Below are 17,225 nucleotides of genomic sequence, written 5' to 3'. Positions count from 1 at the left end.
TTTTCTGCATCGCCCAGCAGCCCGCGACCACAGTAGTATATAATGAATAATATGTGTGTACAAATCGTCTTCTACATCAGTTATTCAACACGACGACGACGACGAGATACTTCTTTCGATCACTGACGCTGACGCCGATGGGGCCAAAATGTTGCTCCAAAGTCTATCTGGTGTTACATAAGCGCGCCAGCTCCATCATGCCGCGGTTTTGGTGGTGGCGAAGTCCTGGCATCGGTTCAGCTCGACGTCCAAGATCACGTTCGTTATCTGCCTACACCGCCAGAGACTCACTCGAAGCCAGGGAGAACACGACACCGAAAGACATCCGCAAAGCCATTGTCATTCACTTGGATTCCGGTTCCTGGACGCCTGACGACGCTACGGTCTGCACCGTCCGAAGCTCTGCCCCTCGTGCTGGAAGGAACAATATGCTTTGACATGGTCTGGAGAGGTTGCAGCAGTGTGGATTCTCGGACAGAAGAGCCACAACGAGTCCGAATTTATTACCGAATTGAGAAGGCATTGCTCATTACGGTTGTTCTCTGTTGTGAGAGAGTTACTGGCAGTACCGAGGGGGCGGTACGGGTGCGATGAGCGCAGCCGCTCATTGGAAGCATCAACAGGCGGGTGGTAGTAATAAGAGGGAGAAGCACGATCGTCCTCTGCCGGCTTTTTGTAAGGACTGTTTGGAGAGAAGGAAGGTCAGTCAATCTATCCCACTCACTGTGTCTCTGTTATCTGGCTGATTCGTGTCCAGGACGACGATGATCCCCAAGCACTCTGCGAAACGTGCGCAACATTTCGACTCGATGGCGATGGCGAAAGCGACAAGACCTTGGCGACGTGGTACTCCAAAATCGACCAGAGCGCAGTTGAGAGGATCCAGTTGCTCAATACCTTTCTCAACGAGCATTATCCTTCATCAGTAGAACCCGAAGTCTACCTGGCGCGGCATATGAGCCTCTTCATGAACTTGCCCCTCGTCGACATATCTTCACCGATGATGAGCAGTGCCGTTGATACGCTCTGTTTGGCGCATCTTGGGACTAATCGCAAGGATCAGCGACTGCTTCATGCGTCGCAAACGGCGTACGGGCGAGTGCTGGCGAGTATCATGCAGGCTGTGAGTGGCAAGGGTGGGAAGAAACAGTACACTCCTCGTAAGTTTTGCATCTTCTAGCAGACGTGAGGACAATAGCTGATGGGTATATGCCTTCGAAGGCGACGTTATCGCCAGCTGTTTACTCATGAGCGTCTACAACGATGGATCTCCTGGTGAGATTCGCGCGAGGAACTACGCTACACATCTCTTCGGCGCCGCACAGTACGCTCAGGCTTGTGGTCCTAACTGCCTGGATCCGGAGAGACCGTTCGACCAGAAAGTGTTGATGTGGGTACGGTTCCAGACCCTGTTCGTCTGTGCAGCGAAGAGAAAGAAGTTCTTCTGGGAAGAGAGACGATGGCGAGACAAGGAAGATCGTTTCCCTCCAGGTGGTTCGAGAGACTGGTTCCCACTGCTCGTCCCGCTTCCAGGGATGCTCGAACGCTCTGATCCTTTCCTCAAGATAAATGCTGCAACACCTCCTCGCCTACAACAAGTCTTCAAGCTTTGCGTTGAACTCGACTCCTACCGTGAGCGCCTCCTCTCGTGGGTCGAGACCGATTTCGCTGGACGTCCTGGCATCGCGGCCATTACCGACCCAGAGAACTTTGATTTCGAGATTGAAGAACATTGCTTCATCACAACCTCATCGACCTTCACAACATTCCACGTCTTTGTGAATCCTGCTCACGCAATGCGCTGTATCGTGTCCTGGATCTTGGCCCTCATCTCCGACTGTACCCTCCTCCGCCTTATCCGGACGTACCCTGCCGCAACCACCTTTCTCAAACGCTCCTTCCACGAAATCGAACAGAAAGCCTACTTTACCGCCTGCGACATTTGCAAATCCGTCTACTACTACAGCGTCCTCAACTCTCTCGCCTACGCACATATGCTGTACGTGTTCATTGATCTGACCAAGACGTTCTTTGAAGAGTACGGCGGGGAAAAGGAGATTGGGTGGTGTCAAGCTTGCATGATTGCGACCAAGTTGCGAATTGAAAGACCGAGTAAAGACGAGAGTGGTAAGGGGAGTACCAGGAGGAGAGGGACCCTTTGCAGGGTTGGTGATCTGTTGGGTGGCTTCGAAAGGGCTTGTCGGTATCGAAGCGGTCCAGTTGTGAGGCCGAGAGATTGTGAGGCGACACAGCAAATCGAGGGAGGATGAAAGAGGGCAATTCTGGGAAATGGCCTAATGACTTGAGAAACATGGAAGGGAGGATGTCGTCGATTGCGAAGCCTTTTCGAGAGGATGGGTATCATCGAGCCACGACTACACGGGCCCCTATAGGAGATCGCCAGCTGAGGAGCATGTCTATGGAGAGCACAGTCGGCCAACGTCTCGCCAGGCATGTACATGACCCGACTCTTCATGGGGACCAGAAGCCAGAGCGCCACGTGTGGCCTTTCTTCGGCGGTTGATGGTCTTACCAGATACGCATTGTTGTTCTCAACGCTCTTGAAGAAGTGGCCTCAGGAGGTGTTGATAATACGGCAGCCAGCAGACCGATATGGAGAATTGTTCTTGGTCCATATCCTCCTCCAGTTCTCCTCGTGCTTCTTTCCTCAAACTGCAGCGATGAACGAGCTTACCAATGGCTGAAGTCGCAATAGAGTCATCGGCTACTTTCCGAAGCAGAAGCGGCAAGTCTTGCCGACGTTGAGCAAGACTCGCTGGCCTTTCAATGACTTCCCTCCAGCATCAACATCGTCAATCAAGCTCTGACATAGTCTGCGCGCAAACATGGCATCCAAGCAAAATGCCGACGCACCATTAGCGCTCGACGAGATCGTACCGACCAAGGACATCTACTGCCGCTGGGCGACGAGGGCCGACATACCGGCCATCGCAAAAATCCTCATGACTAACTTTTTGACATTCGAATTCCACGACCACTTTTGTCCAAGACGGACAGAACGCCAGGAAGAGTTCTACCTTTTCGTGCTGGCTCGAGTGCGGATGTTCTTCGTTAGGCCATCAATCCGGATGATGGTTGCAGAGAAATTAGACGTCGGCGTTACAGGACAGAAAGCAGAAATCCTTGGGTTCGCTGCATGGGATGCGCAGGGTAATGAGAACCCCATCAACGCAGAGTGGACCCGCGAGAGTCAAGGATGGCTCAACACTACAGAGCAGAAGCTCGCCGATGCTGAGGTGCTCTATCATCAACATACGCGGAACACCGTCTTCGACTACGCTCTCTTCAATCAAGCACGGCAGCGGCTACACGACGCCTACGAGCACGATACATCGTTCGACAACAATCTCCATCTCCAATTCCTCATGGTCAAGCCTGAATGGCAGAAAGGGCATGGTATAGGGCATAGGTTGCTGCAGTGGGGTTTGGACGTCGCCGATAAGGTCAAGCTGCCGGTCGTTATCGAAAGCAGTCTTGCCGGGTACAACTTTTATTTACGACACGGCTGCAGGCTGTTGAAGATGATCAGAATTGACTTCGTGCCGGAGAAAGCGTATGACATGCCTGTAGTGGTATACGACCCAAGGTAGCGATGGAAACCCTAAACGTTCATCTGCATCAAGGGCAACCTTCAAGCGTCGTCTGCAAATCAAAAGTTGTCAGTACGCAATACCATCCATGCCATCATCAGTCTGCTTGCGGTCTTGCTTTCGTTAGTCAAGATCAGTCCTCTTTGACAAACGGGGTCTGGGAATAGGAACTTAGGGCGTCGGAATACCCGATCAAGCTCTGGGACCTATCCGCAGGCGATCTGTCTTACAGATCCTCCTCCGCCATGACATAAGCTACCGTTTGGACACATTCGCCAGCCTCCACGCCTGCATCATCGGATGGTGGAAGTCTTCGTCAATACCCGGCGGACAAACATATGAGGCTCTAGCGAGGCTGCTCAGCAATATCCAAGTCAGCATGGCCTCTCTGGCGGCGACTGCGTGTCGTCGGTGTCGCGATCAGAAAGTATGCATGACGAATGTGCTGCTCAGGCTGAGAAAATATGGATACTGACGCTTGCCCGTAGCTGCGATGCTCTCGCGAACAGCCCAAATGCGCGAGGTGTACGAGACTAAACGCACAATGCGGCTACCCAGAGCCACCCGATCGAAAACAGCTGGCGGCAGCACGCAGAGTGTCGAGGAAACGGAAGATTGAGGACGGAAATCATGATTCTAATGTATTGACCAGTCCAGCATCGGACCGAAGTGCACGGAGAGAACCCGGGGCGACCATGCCTGGCATGCCACCAGCTCCAACAACAGTCCCCAGCGGCATGCCTATAGATCCTGCAGTTGGAGACACTACCATATCGCTGAATGATCAACCGCTGCCGACGCACTTGCAAAAGCTGCTAACAGATACGTACTTCGTCTGCGTCTTCAATTCGTCGCTCATCTTTCACCGACCAACTTTTGAACGGGAGTGGGCCGAGGGACGTTTGCCACAGCATTCACTATTGGCGACATGTGCTTTTGCAACAAAGTATGACTAAACTCCCATCTCGTCGAAGTGTCACTGACGGCATATAGCTTTCTTGCGCCTGGTACTGCCCTGGGTCGCCAGCATGCGGCCGAACTAAGATCTCTGGGCGATCTCAAAGAGGCTGGCATGCAGTGGGCTCTGCGGGCTGGCCGTGAAGCCTTGATAACTATTGACCAGCCGACCTTAGCAGGCGCCCAAACATGCCAAGTCCTTGCGCTGTACTGGTTTTCACACGGAGACTCCCGCCGGAACACCATGTTCTCTGGCATCGCATACCGAGCCGTAAGAACCATCTTGTTCGATCCCAGAACTGGTGTGAACTACACCAATGTACCCAAGTGGCAAGATGCAGAAACCATCCGGCGGTGCTTTTGGGCTGGATGGGTCACCAATGTCATCAACTCAGACCATTACATTGTTGGCAGCTCTTCCGATATCCGAGCGTTGCACTTGCCTCTTCCTAGCACCGAGCATGCCTACTACGATGGCGTGGACGAACCAACCGTGACTCTGGCTAGTCCTCCAACCAGCCATTCCACCACACCAAACGCCATGGCGGAGACTTTGAGGGTGCTGCAGCTTTGGTGGGTATCTCGACAGCGAATGACATGATCACGACTGATGTATCTAGGGGCCGCATCCGAGACAACATCGAGACTAGAAGGACATCCCCAGCCAAGGAACAGCTGACCACAATATACGCTCTTCAGAACGAGCTATCATCGTGGTACTCCAATCTTCCGCCGTCGCTCTCTTACTGCAAAAGGAACCTGTACGAGCAGCTGGTTATGAAGCAACATACAATGTTTGCTCTGATGCATGCTGTTTACAACCAATCTCGATTGGTCCTCCACTCGTCACTGGTCCCTCACTTCAGCGGAGTGGCGTTGTCAGAAGGGGTTCCCATCGAAGCTGTGAGAGTCAGCGCGGAGATCGCTCTCAGTTCTGCCCAGTCTTTGTCACAACTCGGAGCCGACCTCCTCGCTCTGGAATGGGACCCAGCTCAGATCGCCCCCTTCTTTGGATACTGCATGTACGTGTCAGCCTCCATCCATATGACTGTGTTGGACAAGGACAATCATCTCGGCGGGGCAGCGAGAAGGAACCTGATGCTCAGCTTGAAGATGCTGCGAGCCATGAAACCTTATTGGAAGATACTGGAGCGACTGGCAAGTGAAAGTTTCTTAACAGAAGAATCAGACTAACATGTTGTAGTGGGCTCGAGTGCAAATACTCTACGAGGCACAGATGTCCAAAGTCAACGGCGATCATCCTACAGTCAGGTCTGATGGTGCTCAATCTACAGGATACAGCGAATTGGACCATGTCGCGGGCACTCGACGAGACGCCGGCCGTCTTGCTGAGCCCTTGGAAGATTCGGTCTTGCAATACGGTCTTCGAAAGCTGAAGCCGAACGTGGATGTAGACGACGGATCCCCGACGGCCCAAGAGCTGGAGAACGCACTCAACTCAGAGCCGATCGCCGAAGTCATCCAGGATGGAGTACAGCCCCTGAACTTCTCCAGTGCTCCACAGAGTATCTCTCCAGTCGCCCCAATGTACAGCCGAACTCTAGCGGACGATCTGGCTATGCTGGCTGCACAGCCCGTCGATATGAACCAGCAGCAGCCTATGAACTTCCTCTGGGCCGACGGAGCAAACGATTGGTGGCAGCTGGGATGGGATGAGTCGGCTCAGGGGGGTCTGCCATTTGGAGACTTCTTTGGGATGACCGATGCGATGTGAGGCATTTTGTCATAGAGATGAGCTGGAATGATAGCATGACCACGCTGTCGCCCTCTAGCCCGAGCAGTGGCTTGAGGAGCAGTCGTCTACCACCGAGGGTCAGCGTGGAACGCATCGGCTAAGGCGGGTCTATTTTTGTTCTGCGCGGCGTGGACGATGCAGAGAGGCGAGCTTCCATCCAGGCAAGCTACATGAGACAATCGCTCGCACAAAGTCCAGTATACCGGCCCAACGGACAGGAGGCGCACACCGCCGCACGTCTACGCAGCAAGCCACGCAACCCTTCGATGTCTTAGGCCCATATCTCAACGCACCCCGAAAAGTCGTTCACCATGCATGCTACCGCGAGGCTGGCCTCCACCGCACTCGAAGCTGACGCCGACGGCTGTACACCCATCGTTCGGCCCGATCACACATCCCATAGCTTCCAATGTCGAGCAATGAATGACATCCATAGTCACGAGCAGACAACCCGCCTTATAACACCTGTAAAGCTTGCATATTCGCCAGACTTGAGGGTATCACAAGAAGGTTCGTAGCATATTCTTGCCATAATACCAACATGATCATCGAACGAGACGTACCTATCAAGGCCGATGATGGCTTGGTTCTTCGAGCCAACGTATTTCGATCAGATGACGAGAAGACTCCTTGCCCAGTCGTCATGGTGATGGGACCATACGGCAAAGGCGTAGAATACAAAGAAGGCTATGCTGAGCAATGGAAATGGGTTCTTGAGCATCATCCTGATCTTCTGCCAGGCTCGACTCGCTCGTACATGACCTGGGAAGTCGTCGATCCCGAAATTTGGGTACCTTGGGGCTATGCGTGCATTCAGGTCGATTCTCGCGGCACTGGAAGGACTCCAGGCAAGATCGACATCTTCTCAGCGCGCGAGGTCAAGGACTTTTACGATGCCATTGAATGGGCAGGAACACAGCCTTGGAGCAACGGCAAGGTCGGACTTAACGGCATCTCCTACTATGCCATGAACCAGTGGCTCGTAGCTGGACTGCAGCCTCCTCATCTCACTGCGATGATCCCGTGGGAGGGAGCTGCTGACTGTTATCGAGACTTCATGCGTCACGGTGGGATCGTATCAAACACTTTCTACGAGAATTGGTTCCCAAAGCAGATCTTGAGCAATCAACATGGCAACCCAGCCGGTTATACTGATCCTTGGATGAACGAGAAAGCAACCGGGCCAGAGAATCTTTCCGAAGAAGAACTGCAGGCCAACTGGGTCAATTGCATTGCTGAAGCTCTTCAGCGCCCAACGGACGATGACTGGTATCGTGAGCGCTCGCCGGTCTGGGATAGAGTAGTGACTCCCTTCTTGAGCGCTTCCAACTGGGGTGGACATGGACTACACGGCCGTGGCAATACCGAAGGCTTCACTAGAGCTGCATCGAAGGAGAAATGGCTCGAGATCCACGCGGGCCGACACGATGAGGGCTTTTATCTCAATGAAGCCATGGCTCTGCAGAGACGCTTCTTCGATTACTATCTTAAAGGCATCGACAATGGCTGGAAAGACGAGCCGCGCGTCCAGCTTCAAATGCGTCGTCCTGGTGCTCCATTCGGAGAACATAAGAAGGACACGGCTTGGCCCCTGCCCAATACCAAGTGGACAGAAATGTACTTCTCGGCATCAAACAAAGCGCTGTCGACTTCGACGCCTTCCGCAGAAGAGGAAGCCACCTTCAGTGCCGAAGACGGAGAGGTCGTCTTCCAGACCGAGCCTCTCTCTGAAGAGACCGAATTCACAGGTCCCTTCACCGCCAAGCTCTTCATTTCTTCCACGACTGCAGACGCCGATCTCTTCCTCACAGTCCAGGTTTTCTCTCCGCAGGGCAAAGAAGTTGACTTTCAAGGCGGTTGGGATCCTCGCACTCCCATATCTCAAGGTTGGCTCCGCGCATCTCATCGCAAGTTGGACCACAAGTTGAGCACGCCGTACCGTCCATATCACAGCCATGATGAGGAGCAGCCTTTGGAAGCGGGTGAGGTTTATGAGGTCGATGTTGAATTGTGGCCCGGCAGTATCATTCTGCCAAAGTGCTACCATCTGTCGTTGATGGTTTCCGGGAGGGACTTCAGGAGACCTGAGGCTTTGGCTGACAATTCGCTGAATTGGAGGCAGAAGGGCTCGGGGCCTTTTCTTCACGATCATCCAGAGGATCGAGGGAGAGAGGCGTATAAGGGAAAGACGACGGTGTATACTGGTGGTGATAGGGCATCTTATTTGTTGGCGCCTATCATTCCTAAGTAGTGACGATTGTGTACAATGGCTTGATTCTACTGTACAGTCTCACCCAAATCGACGAATAAACATGACCGTTTCTCGAGAGACCGCAAGAAACAAAGCGCCTGGCCTGTGGAAGGAGACTAAACGTCAAAGTTCAAATGAATTGGGAGACCCAATGTGGATCCTCCTTTTGTCTGATCACAGATATTGTCGATAACATTGAGGCACCCAGTGACCAGTATTCTCTGCTTTCATGTCTCTGCGAGTCTTATCGTTCAGGCAAAATGTGTGCTTGGAAAGGTATTGGGGACTATATCTTGATGGGTTTCGCCTCCGCTACGCAGACAGTCACGGCTGATGATCACAAGTATGGAACGAGATTTTATCAAGACAAGGAGATGAAAGGTATTGATATGGTTGCATCGATCCACTTCCGTATGTACTTTATTCATACATCTACAAACGAGATGCAATATCTTTGACATGCTCATATCCCGTCTCGCCCTTGTACACCTTCCCAGCCACCTCAAGTGGCTTCGCATCCATCATAGCAAAGATCATCCTGTTCCAGCCCTCGGTGGCATTGTACCATTGATGATTCGTCTGACGCTGAATGCACACATCTCCGGGCTTCAACACAACCTTCTCTCCCGAATCCATGATGCACTCCATCTCGCCCTCGATCATAATGCCGTAGTCCAGGCTCTGCGTTCGGTGCATGGCGGAGTATGAGCCAGGGGAGCGATCCACCATTCTTAACACCACGCCGTTAGGCAGTGAAAGGGACATGACTGTCTTCTCCTTTGCTCGACAGTCGTCGTGGTTGATGTCGACAGGAAAGGTGGAGGTCTGCCACAGCTCGTTATACTGAGCTACGCCATTGTCAATCTTTCTCAGACGACCTTCATCGATCTGCTCGATCACAGCTTTTCCTTCTTCATTGTGTCCGGTGATGAACCGCTTGGTCTTCCGTTGCGTGTTTTCGACCGGCATGTATTGAGGCTCGACGATGACTCGGTGTTGGAGTAGTTGACCTGAACTCTTGATCTCGTGGACCATTAAGACTATCGCACGAAAGGGTCGTGTGTTTGCACAACTTGATATAAGTCCACTACACGGCCTACGCGTTCCTCGCATTCTCCTCGCAGTAAGACAGGCTGTCTTCAAATTCGGGCCGATGGACATGGGCGGCCCGACGCTCACCGGGCTTCAGCCTTCAACTCCAGACTAGTACCTCTGTGCCATGGGGTATCCGCTATGGGTAGTCCGGATCGTCCACAGTGCCACATTGTCGATGCGGGGGAGCCACGCACGAGGGGAAGGCCATAGCCAAGGAGGCGGTATGAACAGGATATCTAAGACCTCACGACGGCGCGACGGTTACCAAGTGGGACCATCTTCACTTCCCACCAGACGTCCCTTGTCCAACAACGCGCGCGACTGTCATTAGCCATGTCGAACATTCAGGAGAAACACACCAAGGACATCGACTACGTCGAGAATTGCGCCGATGGCAGCGAAGTCGCCAACCCCGACGTGAACAACACCGTCGACCAGTTTGGGTCGCAGACGAAGAAAGATGCTCGTGAGGTCAGACTCATTCGCAAGCTGGACTGGATCATCTTCCCATGTCTGTGGGTCATGTACTTTTTCAACTTCCTCGACAGAACCGCCATCACGGTCGCGAAGCTTGACAAGTTGGACAAGGACCTAGGCATCTCGTCTGTACAGTACAATACCTGCATATCGATTCTCTTCGTCGGATACGTGAGTCTCAACCTTATCGACGAGATGGAACGTACGGCTGACCTCTGACAGATTCTAGGCCAGCTGCCCGCGAGTATGTGGACGGCTGTCGCTTTGTGACTTGCTCGCTGACACGCTTCATAGACATGATCATCACGCGAGTCCGTCCCTCTTTGTTCATGGCAGGCTGGATGGCTCTGTGGTCAGTCACCAGCACGCTCACGGGCATCACGCACAACTACGTCGGTCTCTTCCTCACGCGCTTCTTTCTCGGCATCTGCGAAGCTCCATTCTACCCTGGAGCACTGTACATGCTGTCCATGTTTTACACGAAGAAGGAAGTCGCCACGCGTATCTCCATTCTCTTCACTGGCAGTATCTGTGGCGTCGCCTTTGCTGGGCTGATCGCCATAGGCATCTTCGAAATGGAAGGGGTCGCAGGTCTGGCCGGATGGCGATGGGTCTTCATTCTCCAGGGAATTGTGTCCTTTGGGGTAGCAGTCGCGTCGGCATTCATCCTACCAGACGAACCAACAACCACGTGGTGGCTATCTGAAGAAGAAAGAGAATTGGCAAACGATCGAGTAGTGAGGGACACCGTGGAGATACGTGCCGGCACCAGCACCTGGAAAGGGTTGCAGGAGGCTTGTCGTGACTACAGGATGTGGATCATCGTGTTGATGCAGCATCTTCACATTGCAGCCAGCAACTTCAAGAACTTCTTCCCGACGATTGTGGGAACGTTGGGATTCGGTCGTAATACGACGCTGGCATTGACGTGCCCACCATATCTTTTTGCTGGCGCGGTGTCGATTGTTTACGCATGGAACTCAGGTTAGAATCGTTCTCGAGTCACTTCATCGGCAATTGCTGACCATGCTTAGGCCGAATGAACGAACGAACTTGGCAGTGAGTTGCTCATTTCCTTACCGGGAGAACCTGGTTGATGCCTGACCTTACATTCAGTATCACTATCGCCAAGCTGGTTGCTATTGCTGGCTTCATCATGGCGTGTGCCACACTGAACACTGCTGTACGATACGTCGGCATGTTCTTCTTCGCCATGGGAGTCTACAATTGCCAGGGCATCCAGCTAGGATGGATGGCAAGTACTTGTGGTCAGACAAGGGAAAAGAAAGCTGTTTCACTTGCCATGGCAAATATGATTGGCAATATTGCTACAATCTATACCCCAGTAAGTTGACAGCACTCGTAACAAGCTAACCATACTGATGAATGGCAGTATCTCTGGCCAGCTTCGAACGCCCCAAGATACGACATACCATTCTCTGCAAGCGCTGCCTTCTCCGTAGGAGTTATCATCTGCGCATGGGGCTTGAGATACTGCCTGAAGAGAGAGAACAAAAGGATCCAACGCACCGAGCCCGAAGGTGTATTGCTCTATGCCTACTAGAACCATCTTCATGATGTCGTGTTGAATACCGGTGCATAGTCTAGCTTGCTGTGCAACGGTCCTATGTAGCTCAGTCAGTTGTCTGTTGATCACCTTCGTTATCTCCTACGTAGAACTTCTTCATATCCTGGTATCAGCTTTGAGATACGTCAGAAAATGTCTTCTCCCCAGCATGCGTTAGAAAATGCGATCCCATGGTTTCCCCATTTGCAGCCGTCGGTCCGATGGCTGCAACGTGCCTGCTTTTACATCCGTCGGCTCAGACGGGCACAACGCGCGAGACATCGAGGTTTGCGCTGTGCATGTCGCGTGTCTGGTCATGGATCTGTGACGACAACAGCTAATGTATTCTACAAAGAGATGCAGCCTCTCTCCACAGAGCTTAGTTAGCCAGCGTCCTGGTCACCGTCAAGATGTCCAACGAACTCGCCATCCCTCGCAAGGTCTGGGAGAATCCTAACCCAGAGTCCACAGTACTGCATCACTTCACCAGAGCTGCAGAAGAGGCAACAGGGCGAGCTTTCGATGTGAGTCTCGTCAGAAGATGGAAATACGAGGGAGGACTTACGGGCTTGCCAGAACTACCAAGCACTTCACCAATGGTCCTGCACGCACCGGAATGAATTCTGGCGTTTCACATTCAATTACTTCCCCATCGTATATTCTGGCGAAGTGCCAGAGAATGTCGTCGACGAGAGGGCAAGGATCGATTCGGTACCGAAATGGTTCAAAGGCGTGAAGTTGAACTTCGCAGAGAACATCCTCTTCGTTGGGGACAAGAATGGACGTCCGTTCACCTCGATCGGGAAAGAAGACGACAAGATTGCTTGCACTGGGGTGCGAGAGGGAAGCTTCTTGGAGCCTATCCGCCAGGTTACTTGGAAGGAACTGCGTGAAAGGGTTGGCCGTCTCTCCCAAGCAATGCGGGCCCATGGAGTCAAAAAGGGCGATCGAGTTGCGTCAGTGGCCTCTTCATGCTTGGACACATTGACGGTCTTCCTTGCAACAACGGCGATAGGGGCTCTCTTCTCGAGCTCGAGCACGGACATGGGCACTGGAGGGATTCTTGACCGGCTCACACAGATCCGGCCAAAGTTTGTCTTCATAGACGACTTAGCTGTCTATCGTGGGAAGCGCATTGATTTGCGGCCAAAGTGGAAAGAGGTCGCTAAAGGACTCCATCATATCAAAGAGTTCCAAGGCTTTGTTGCCCAGCCGCGGTTCAAGGGCTCTCCAGTTGATATGTCGTCGATACCGAAGTGTCAGTCTTGGGACAGTTTCATCTCGAGGGCCAAGTCTTCCAAACTGGAGTTCGAGCAGCTCGAGTTTCACGAGCCGATGATCGTGCTGTATTCGTCAGGAACGACTGGCCAGGCCAAGTGCATCGTGCATTCAGTCGGAGGTGTCGTTCTCAGCGGCCACAAAGAGTCAACATTGCACCGGTCTGTCGATCATACATCGATCCAACTACAGTATACAACAACCGGCTGGATGATGTACCTCAGTGCAGTGCAACTACTGCTCATGGGAGCTAGATCGATCATGTTCGACGGCAATCCTTTTTACCCCAAGGAAGAGAACTTCATCAAGCTGGTTGCTCAGGAGAAGGTTACTCACTTCGGCATCTCACCTCGATACCTGCAAACGCTCATGGCAAAAGACATTGTTCCGAAGCGAGTGGCGGATCTCAGCAACCTCAAAGTTGTCACAAGTACTGGGATGCTCTTTTCTGAGAAGCTGTTTGAGTGGTTCTACGACACAGCCTTCCCACCTTCCGTTCAACTCGCCAACATCTCTGGTGGCACAGACATTGTCGCGGCCTTCGGAACCGCGAATCCAAACCTTCCAGTCTATGTTGGAGGATGCCAATGTATCAGTCTCGGTATGGCGGCTGCTGCATTCGACACAACGATCGAAGGTGGCCGAGGAGTCAAGGGACGAGCAGTCGAAGAAGGTACCCCTGGCGAGCTGGTCTGCACTAAAGCGTTTCCAACAATGCCTGCGATGTTCTGGGGCGACACAGACGGCAAGCGATACTTCAGCAGCTACTTTGAAAAGTACGACGGAGTCTGGACTCACGGCGACTTCATCCTGTTCCATCCAGTGACCAAGCAAGTCCTCATGCTAGGACGAGCTGACGGAGTGCTGAACCCAAGTGGCGTACGTTTCGGCTCGTCAGACATCTACAACGTCATCGAAGCGTCGTTCGCAGATATCGTCGCTGACAGCATCTGTGTCGGCCAACGGAGGCCACAGGATGACGACGAACGGGTCATGCTGTTCTTGATGATGCAGCCTGGCAAGAAGTTCACTTCGTCGCTCGTCAAGCAAATTTGTGAGACAATCAGAAAACAGCTGTCATCCCGACATGTACCCAGCTTCGTCTTCGAGACCCCTGAGATCCCGGTAAGCATCGTTCCAAGATGGTAGCGTTAAGATAGCAGAGCTGACAATCGCTTAGACTACCGTCAACCTCAAGAAGGTGGAATTGCCGGTGAAGCAAATCGTCTCTGGTAAAATCGTCAAACCATCGGGCACGCTCCTCAATCCCAAATGTCTCGAATACTATTATCAGTTTGCGAAGGATGAGAAGCTGGAGGCTCCGCCAACGGCGAGGCTCTAAAGCATAGCCTCGTGACTTGTATATATGAATCAAGTATCCTCACCATACACGGCATAGCTGCCGTGAGAACGTTGTCCGATGCTCTCGCTTGTGAAATGATCTCGTCGGTAAGATAAGTGAATCATCGGACACCCTCCGCCGAAAGACGCACCGAATGCGGACAGAGGGGAATCCTTCCATGGAGGAACCCGCACGTCGGGTCCGACGGCCAATGAGTGAGTGTTGCGAGGCCCAGATGGATCCGGACATGTGAGCGAGACCGCAAGCTCATCTGCTCTCGGAGCGGAAGGTTCGGAATTTCTTAGAGCAGTAAGCACCGGCATGATATGTTACTGTCTTCCCCGTGTTTGAAAGACCAGCTAGTCTTTTTCAACCTCTTCAATCTAGACGAAGTCAACTATGTCGTCCATCACATCAACAGTCGCGCCAATGGATACCTACAAGAACCTCAACGGCTTCGACTATATGCCTCACTACCAGCACTATGCCGCAGTTCTCGAGGCCGGTGGATTGCAGTTGTCCAGTCCAGAACAACGATATCTCATCGATGTGATACGAAAAGAGACAGCGACGCCTGCAAAGAAGATGAATCAAGGACATGGACGTCGATCAACGAAGCACTATATCGTGCAGCCTCCGACTCCTCGTTCACAGCTGGCGACTCCCAAACGGAATGAGATTTCTCAATACTGCAGCTTGCGTATTACGAGTCAAGTAGAGGATCTCCTTCGCTCGCTCCTTGGAGATCGTGACCGGGTTGTGGAACGAGCGAGCGGTCCTTCCGTTCAATCCCCAGCACCAGCGAGGTCCGGCCATTCCACAAGCGCCAAAGAAGTCCAGGAGTCGGTGTCGACAGGACATGCCGCCATATTGATTCCCTTTTCAGATGACGAGGAAGACCAGAAACCTTACATCAAACAGGATGACGACGAGGACGAGAGGTGAAAAAAGCGAAGAAGCGAAGAAGCTTGAACGTTGCGCAACGCTTATATCATACACTCCAATCCATCATCATACTCAGACTACCTGCGTCCAGGACGTCTGTTTTGGGGGTTCCCATCGAATCGTATCCAAACATCATAGCAAGCATTTTCTCAAAAACGGCATCGGGTACACCGTCCCGCGGTCTGGTTGGACTTCCCGCATTTAAGAAGAAAGGCTGAGGACACCGTTCTCGAAGCTGAATGGACCGGCCTTGATGGCGAACTAGAGGCAAGAGTCAGCTGAGGAAGATGATGAATCAGGTGCTGGCGACACTTACGTTCGAGAGGAGGTCAGGGAGGTTGACGGTGACGTTGCCGTTGCCAGAGGCGAAGAAGCAGTCGAAGCTGGAGAGTGAAGATCAGCATGGTATTTGAAACGAGCAATAGAGCATGACTTACTCGGAGACGTCGTTCTCGGACGAGGTCAACTCAACAGTAGCAAGAGCACGGACCTTGACATCGTCGGTGAGGTTGTAGCCACCGGTCTTGATGCAGACAGAAGCCTCATCCGCGTCGGCCTCAGCGGAGATGATGTTGGCAACGTTCAAAGCGAAGCCACCCTCAAACTGTAGTCATCAAATCAGCAACCCTTCGCACCGACAGCCATGTCCAGTTTGACGAACCTCCTGGAAAGTCTGAGCAGAACGCTTCTTGGAGCCACCGTCGAGGAACTTCTTGGCAGTGGCACCGACGATACCAGAGACGATACCACCAGCGACAGCAAGGCCGAATGGACCAAGACGCTTCTCAACGGCCTTCTCGTCACGGGCCTGCATCTGGGAGGGAGCGGCAACGGCGAGGCCGGCCAGGAGAGCAGTGGCGAATGCAACCTTCATTTTGTCGAGGGGATTTGAAGCTGAGGAGCTCGAAAAATTGAGAGGAGTGCTGTGCTGGTGATTGTCCTGGTTGTCGTTGGTGGTGAGGAGTCGAATACTGCGGCTGCGTCGCCCATCTTTATAGTCGTTGGATTGATCTCGTCTGACGCCTTCGGGAAGATGTTCGTATCATAGCAAGTCGCCGCGACGAGGGAGGAACATTGTCAAAGCGTCTGACCAGGTTCCGAAAGCGACATTTGCCCTATTGCTGTTGTCGCTGCTATGTTTCTTGGCCTCCCCGCCCACGTGCTTGCTAGGAACAGGGCGGTCGAATAGAGACGTCTCGAACGTTGCAGCGTTCTTGGATGGTTTGCTTCTATAGTTGCCACCGTCTTGGCTAGCTGTTACAGAGCCTTGCATGCAAGGTATAGACGTTCTAGCTACCAACTAGAAGACGGGGATTTCGGTGCTTTGCCATTGACGTTATCGCGTTCAAGCTCACAATTCCTGTCTGTTGTTCTTGTCATTTCGTAATGCGTATCTTGTGCTGGCCATGATTGACTCGGAAGATTCGGAGTTTTGCCATAGCCCGCCAGTTCCCATGCTCTTGGCTATGTCATGGTATTGAACATGCTGAGAGATGCTTCGAATCTGGAATCCAACGACGTCCACGTGGGCTTGCTTGTACCTGTTTGTCAGGGCATAGTGGCTTGGGAGGTGAGTCTAGAAGACGTGAGGTCGAAAACGTGACAGCTCATGTGATGGAGGTCGGACGAAGTCAAGCCGAGCCGAATGGGCCGATCAGATGTGCAAGCATGTTGCTGCTTTTCCTTTCCTTTCTCATCTTTGCATCTGGTCCATCTGTGTGCGTATACTCGTCTGTGTGATGACAAGCTCCTGGAACGAACGCCGTTGATTGATTGGAAATCGCCAAAGCCACCACCAGTGATGTCGGGATGAGACGCGTCGTTGAACAGACGAACAAATTCGTCTCACCTACTTCGTTGATCATGCAAGATCCTCTCCAGCGCATACTCCTACGTGGTCAGAACACAGTCGGGCTTGCGAGTCGCCAGTCTCGTGATCAAGTACA

The 17,225-nt window shown here is 52.6% G+C and overlaps 9 protein-coding genes across 9 annotated transcripts; 7 read left to right on the top strand and 2 right to left on the bottom strand.

Moving 5' to 3' along the window:
* Positions 1–590: 590 nt before the first annotated feature.
* Positions 591–2,270, top strand: M409DRAFT_28505 (uncharacterized protein; the record flags this gene model as incomplete). Its single annotated transcript, XM_033809067.1, has 3 exons — positions 591–701; positions 758–1,160; positions 1,222–2,270. 3 exons carry the CDS (start codon positions 591–593, stop codon positions 2,268–2,270), a joined length of 1,563 nt encoding a protein of 520 aa, XP_033662066.1.
* A 576-nt stretch (positions 2,271–2,846) lies between these two features.
* Positions 2,847–3,611, top strand: M409DRAFT_28504 (uncharacterized protein; the record flags this gene model as incomplete). Its single annotated transcript, XM_033809066.1, has 1 exon — positions 2,847–3,611. The coding sequence occupies one exon, from the start codon at positions 2,847–2,849 to the stop codon at positions 3,609–3,611; it is 765 nt and encodes a 254-aa protein (XP_033662065.1).
* A 695-nt stretch (positions 3,612–4,306) lies between these two features.
* On the top strand, positions 4,307–6,303 carry M409DRAFT_28503 (uncharacterized protein; the record flags this gene model as incomplete). Its single annotated transcript, XM_033809065.1, has 4 exons — positions 4,307–4,557; positions 4,605–5,141; positions 5,189–5,594; positions 5,773–6,303. 4 exons carry the CDS (start codon positions 4,307–4,309, stop codon positions 6,301–6,303), a joined length of 1,725 nt encoding a protein of 574 aa, XP_033662064.1.
* Positions 6,304–6,865: 562 nt separating this feature from the next.
* Positions 6,866–8,575, top strand: M409DRAFT_59429 (uncharacterized protein; the record flags this gene model as incomplete). The annotated part of the gene is made up of 1 exon (XM_033814189.1): positions 6,866–8,575. One exon carries the CDS (start codon positions 6,866–6,868, stop codon positions 8,573–8,575), a length of 1,710 nt encoding a protein of 569 aa, XP_033662063.1.
* A 432-nt stretch (positions 8,576–9,007) lies between these two features.
* On the bottom strand, positions 9,008–9,544 carry M409DRAFT_37593 (uncharacterized protein; the record flags this gene model as incomplete). The annotated part of the gene is made up of 1 exon (XM_033810762.1): positions 9,008–9,544. One exon carries the CDS (start codon positions 9,542–9,544, stop codon positions 9,008–9,010), a length of 537 nt encoding a protein of 178 aa, XP_033662062.1.
* A 459-nt stretch (positions 9,545–10,003) lies between these two features.
* Positions 10,004–11,711, top strand: M409DRAFT_37588 (uncharacterized protein; the record flags this gene model as incomplete). The annotated part of the gene is made up of 5 exons (XM_033810761.1): positions 10,004–10,322; positions 10,460–11,131; positions 11,182–11,206; positions 11,264–11,492; positions 11,541–11,711. The coding sequence occupies 5 exons, from the start codon at positions 10,004–10,006 to the stop codon at positions 11,709–11,711; spliced, it is 1,416 nt and encodes a 471-aa protein (XP_033662061.1).
* Positions 11,712–12,124: 413 nt separating this feature from the next.
* Positions 12,125–14,334, top strand: M409DRAFT_37581 (uncharacterized protein; the record flags this gene model as incomplete). The annotated part of the gene is made up of 3 exons (XM_033810759.1): positions 12,125–12,238; positions 12,291–14,117; positions 14,173–14,334. 3 exons carry the CDS (start codon positions 12,125–12,127, stop codon positions 14,332–14,334), a joined length of 2,103 nt encoding a protein of 700 aa, XP_033662060.1.
* Positions 14,335–14,733: 399 nt separating this feature from the next.
* M409DRAFT_28498 (uncharacterized protein) lies at positions 14,734–15,279 on the top strand (the record flags this gene model as incomplete). Its single annotated transcript, XM_033809064.1, has 1 exon — positions 14,734–15,279. The coding sequence occupies one exon, from the start codon at positions 14,734–14,736 to the stop codon at positions 15,277–15,279; it is 546 nt and encodes a 181-aa protein (XP_033662059.1).
* Positions 15,280–15,480: 201 nt separating this feature from the next.
* Positions 15,481–16,153, bottom strand: M409DRAFT_59426 (uncharacterized protein; the record flags this gene model as incomplete). Its single annotated transcript, XM_033814188.1, has 4 exons — positions 15,481–15,540; positions 15,596–15,662; positions 15,717–15,883; positions 15,941–16,153. 4 exons carry the CDS (start codon positions 16,151–16,153, stop codon positions 15,481–15,483), a joined length of 507 nt encoding a protein of 168 aa, XP_033662058.1.
* Between the last annotated feature and the right edge of the window lie 1,072 nt (positions 16,154–17,225).

Source organism: Zasmidium cellare (assembly GCF_010093935.1).
Source record: "Zasmidium cellare ATCC 36951 unplaced genomic scaffold M409scaffold_43, whole genome shotgun sequence".
Lineage (NCBI taxonomy): Eukaryota > Fungi > Ascomycota > Dothideomycetes > Mycosphaerellales > Mycosphaerellaceae > Zasmidium > Zasmidium cellare.
Note: the sequence above shows the minus strand (reverse complement) of the source record. Positions and strands in the feature narration are given on the sequence as shown.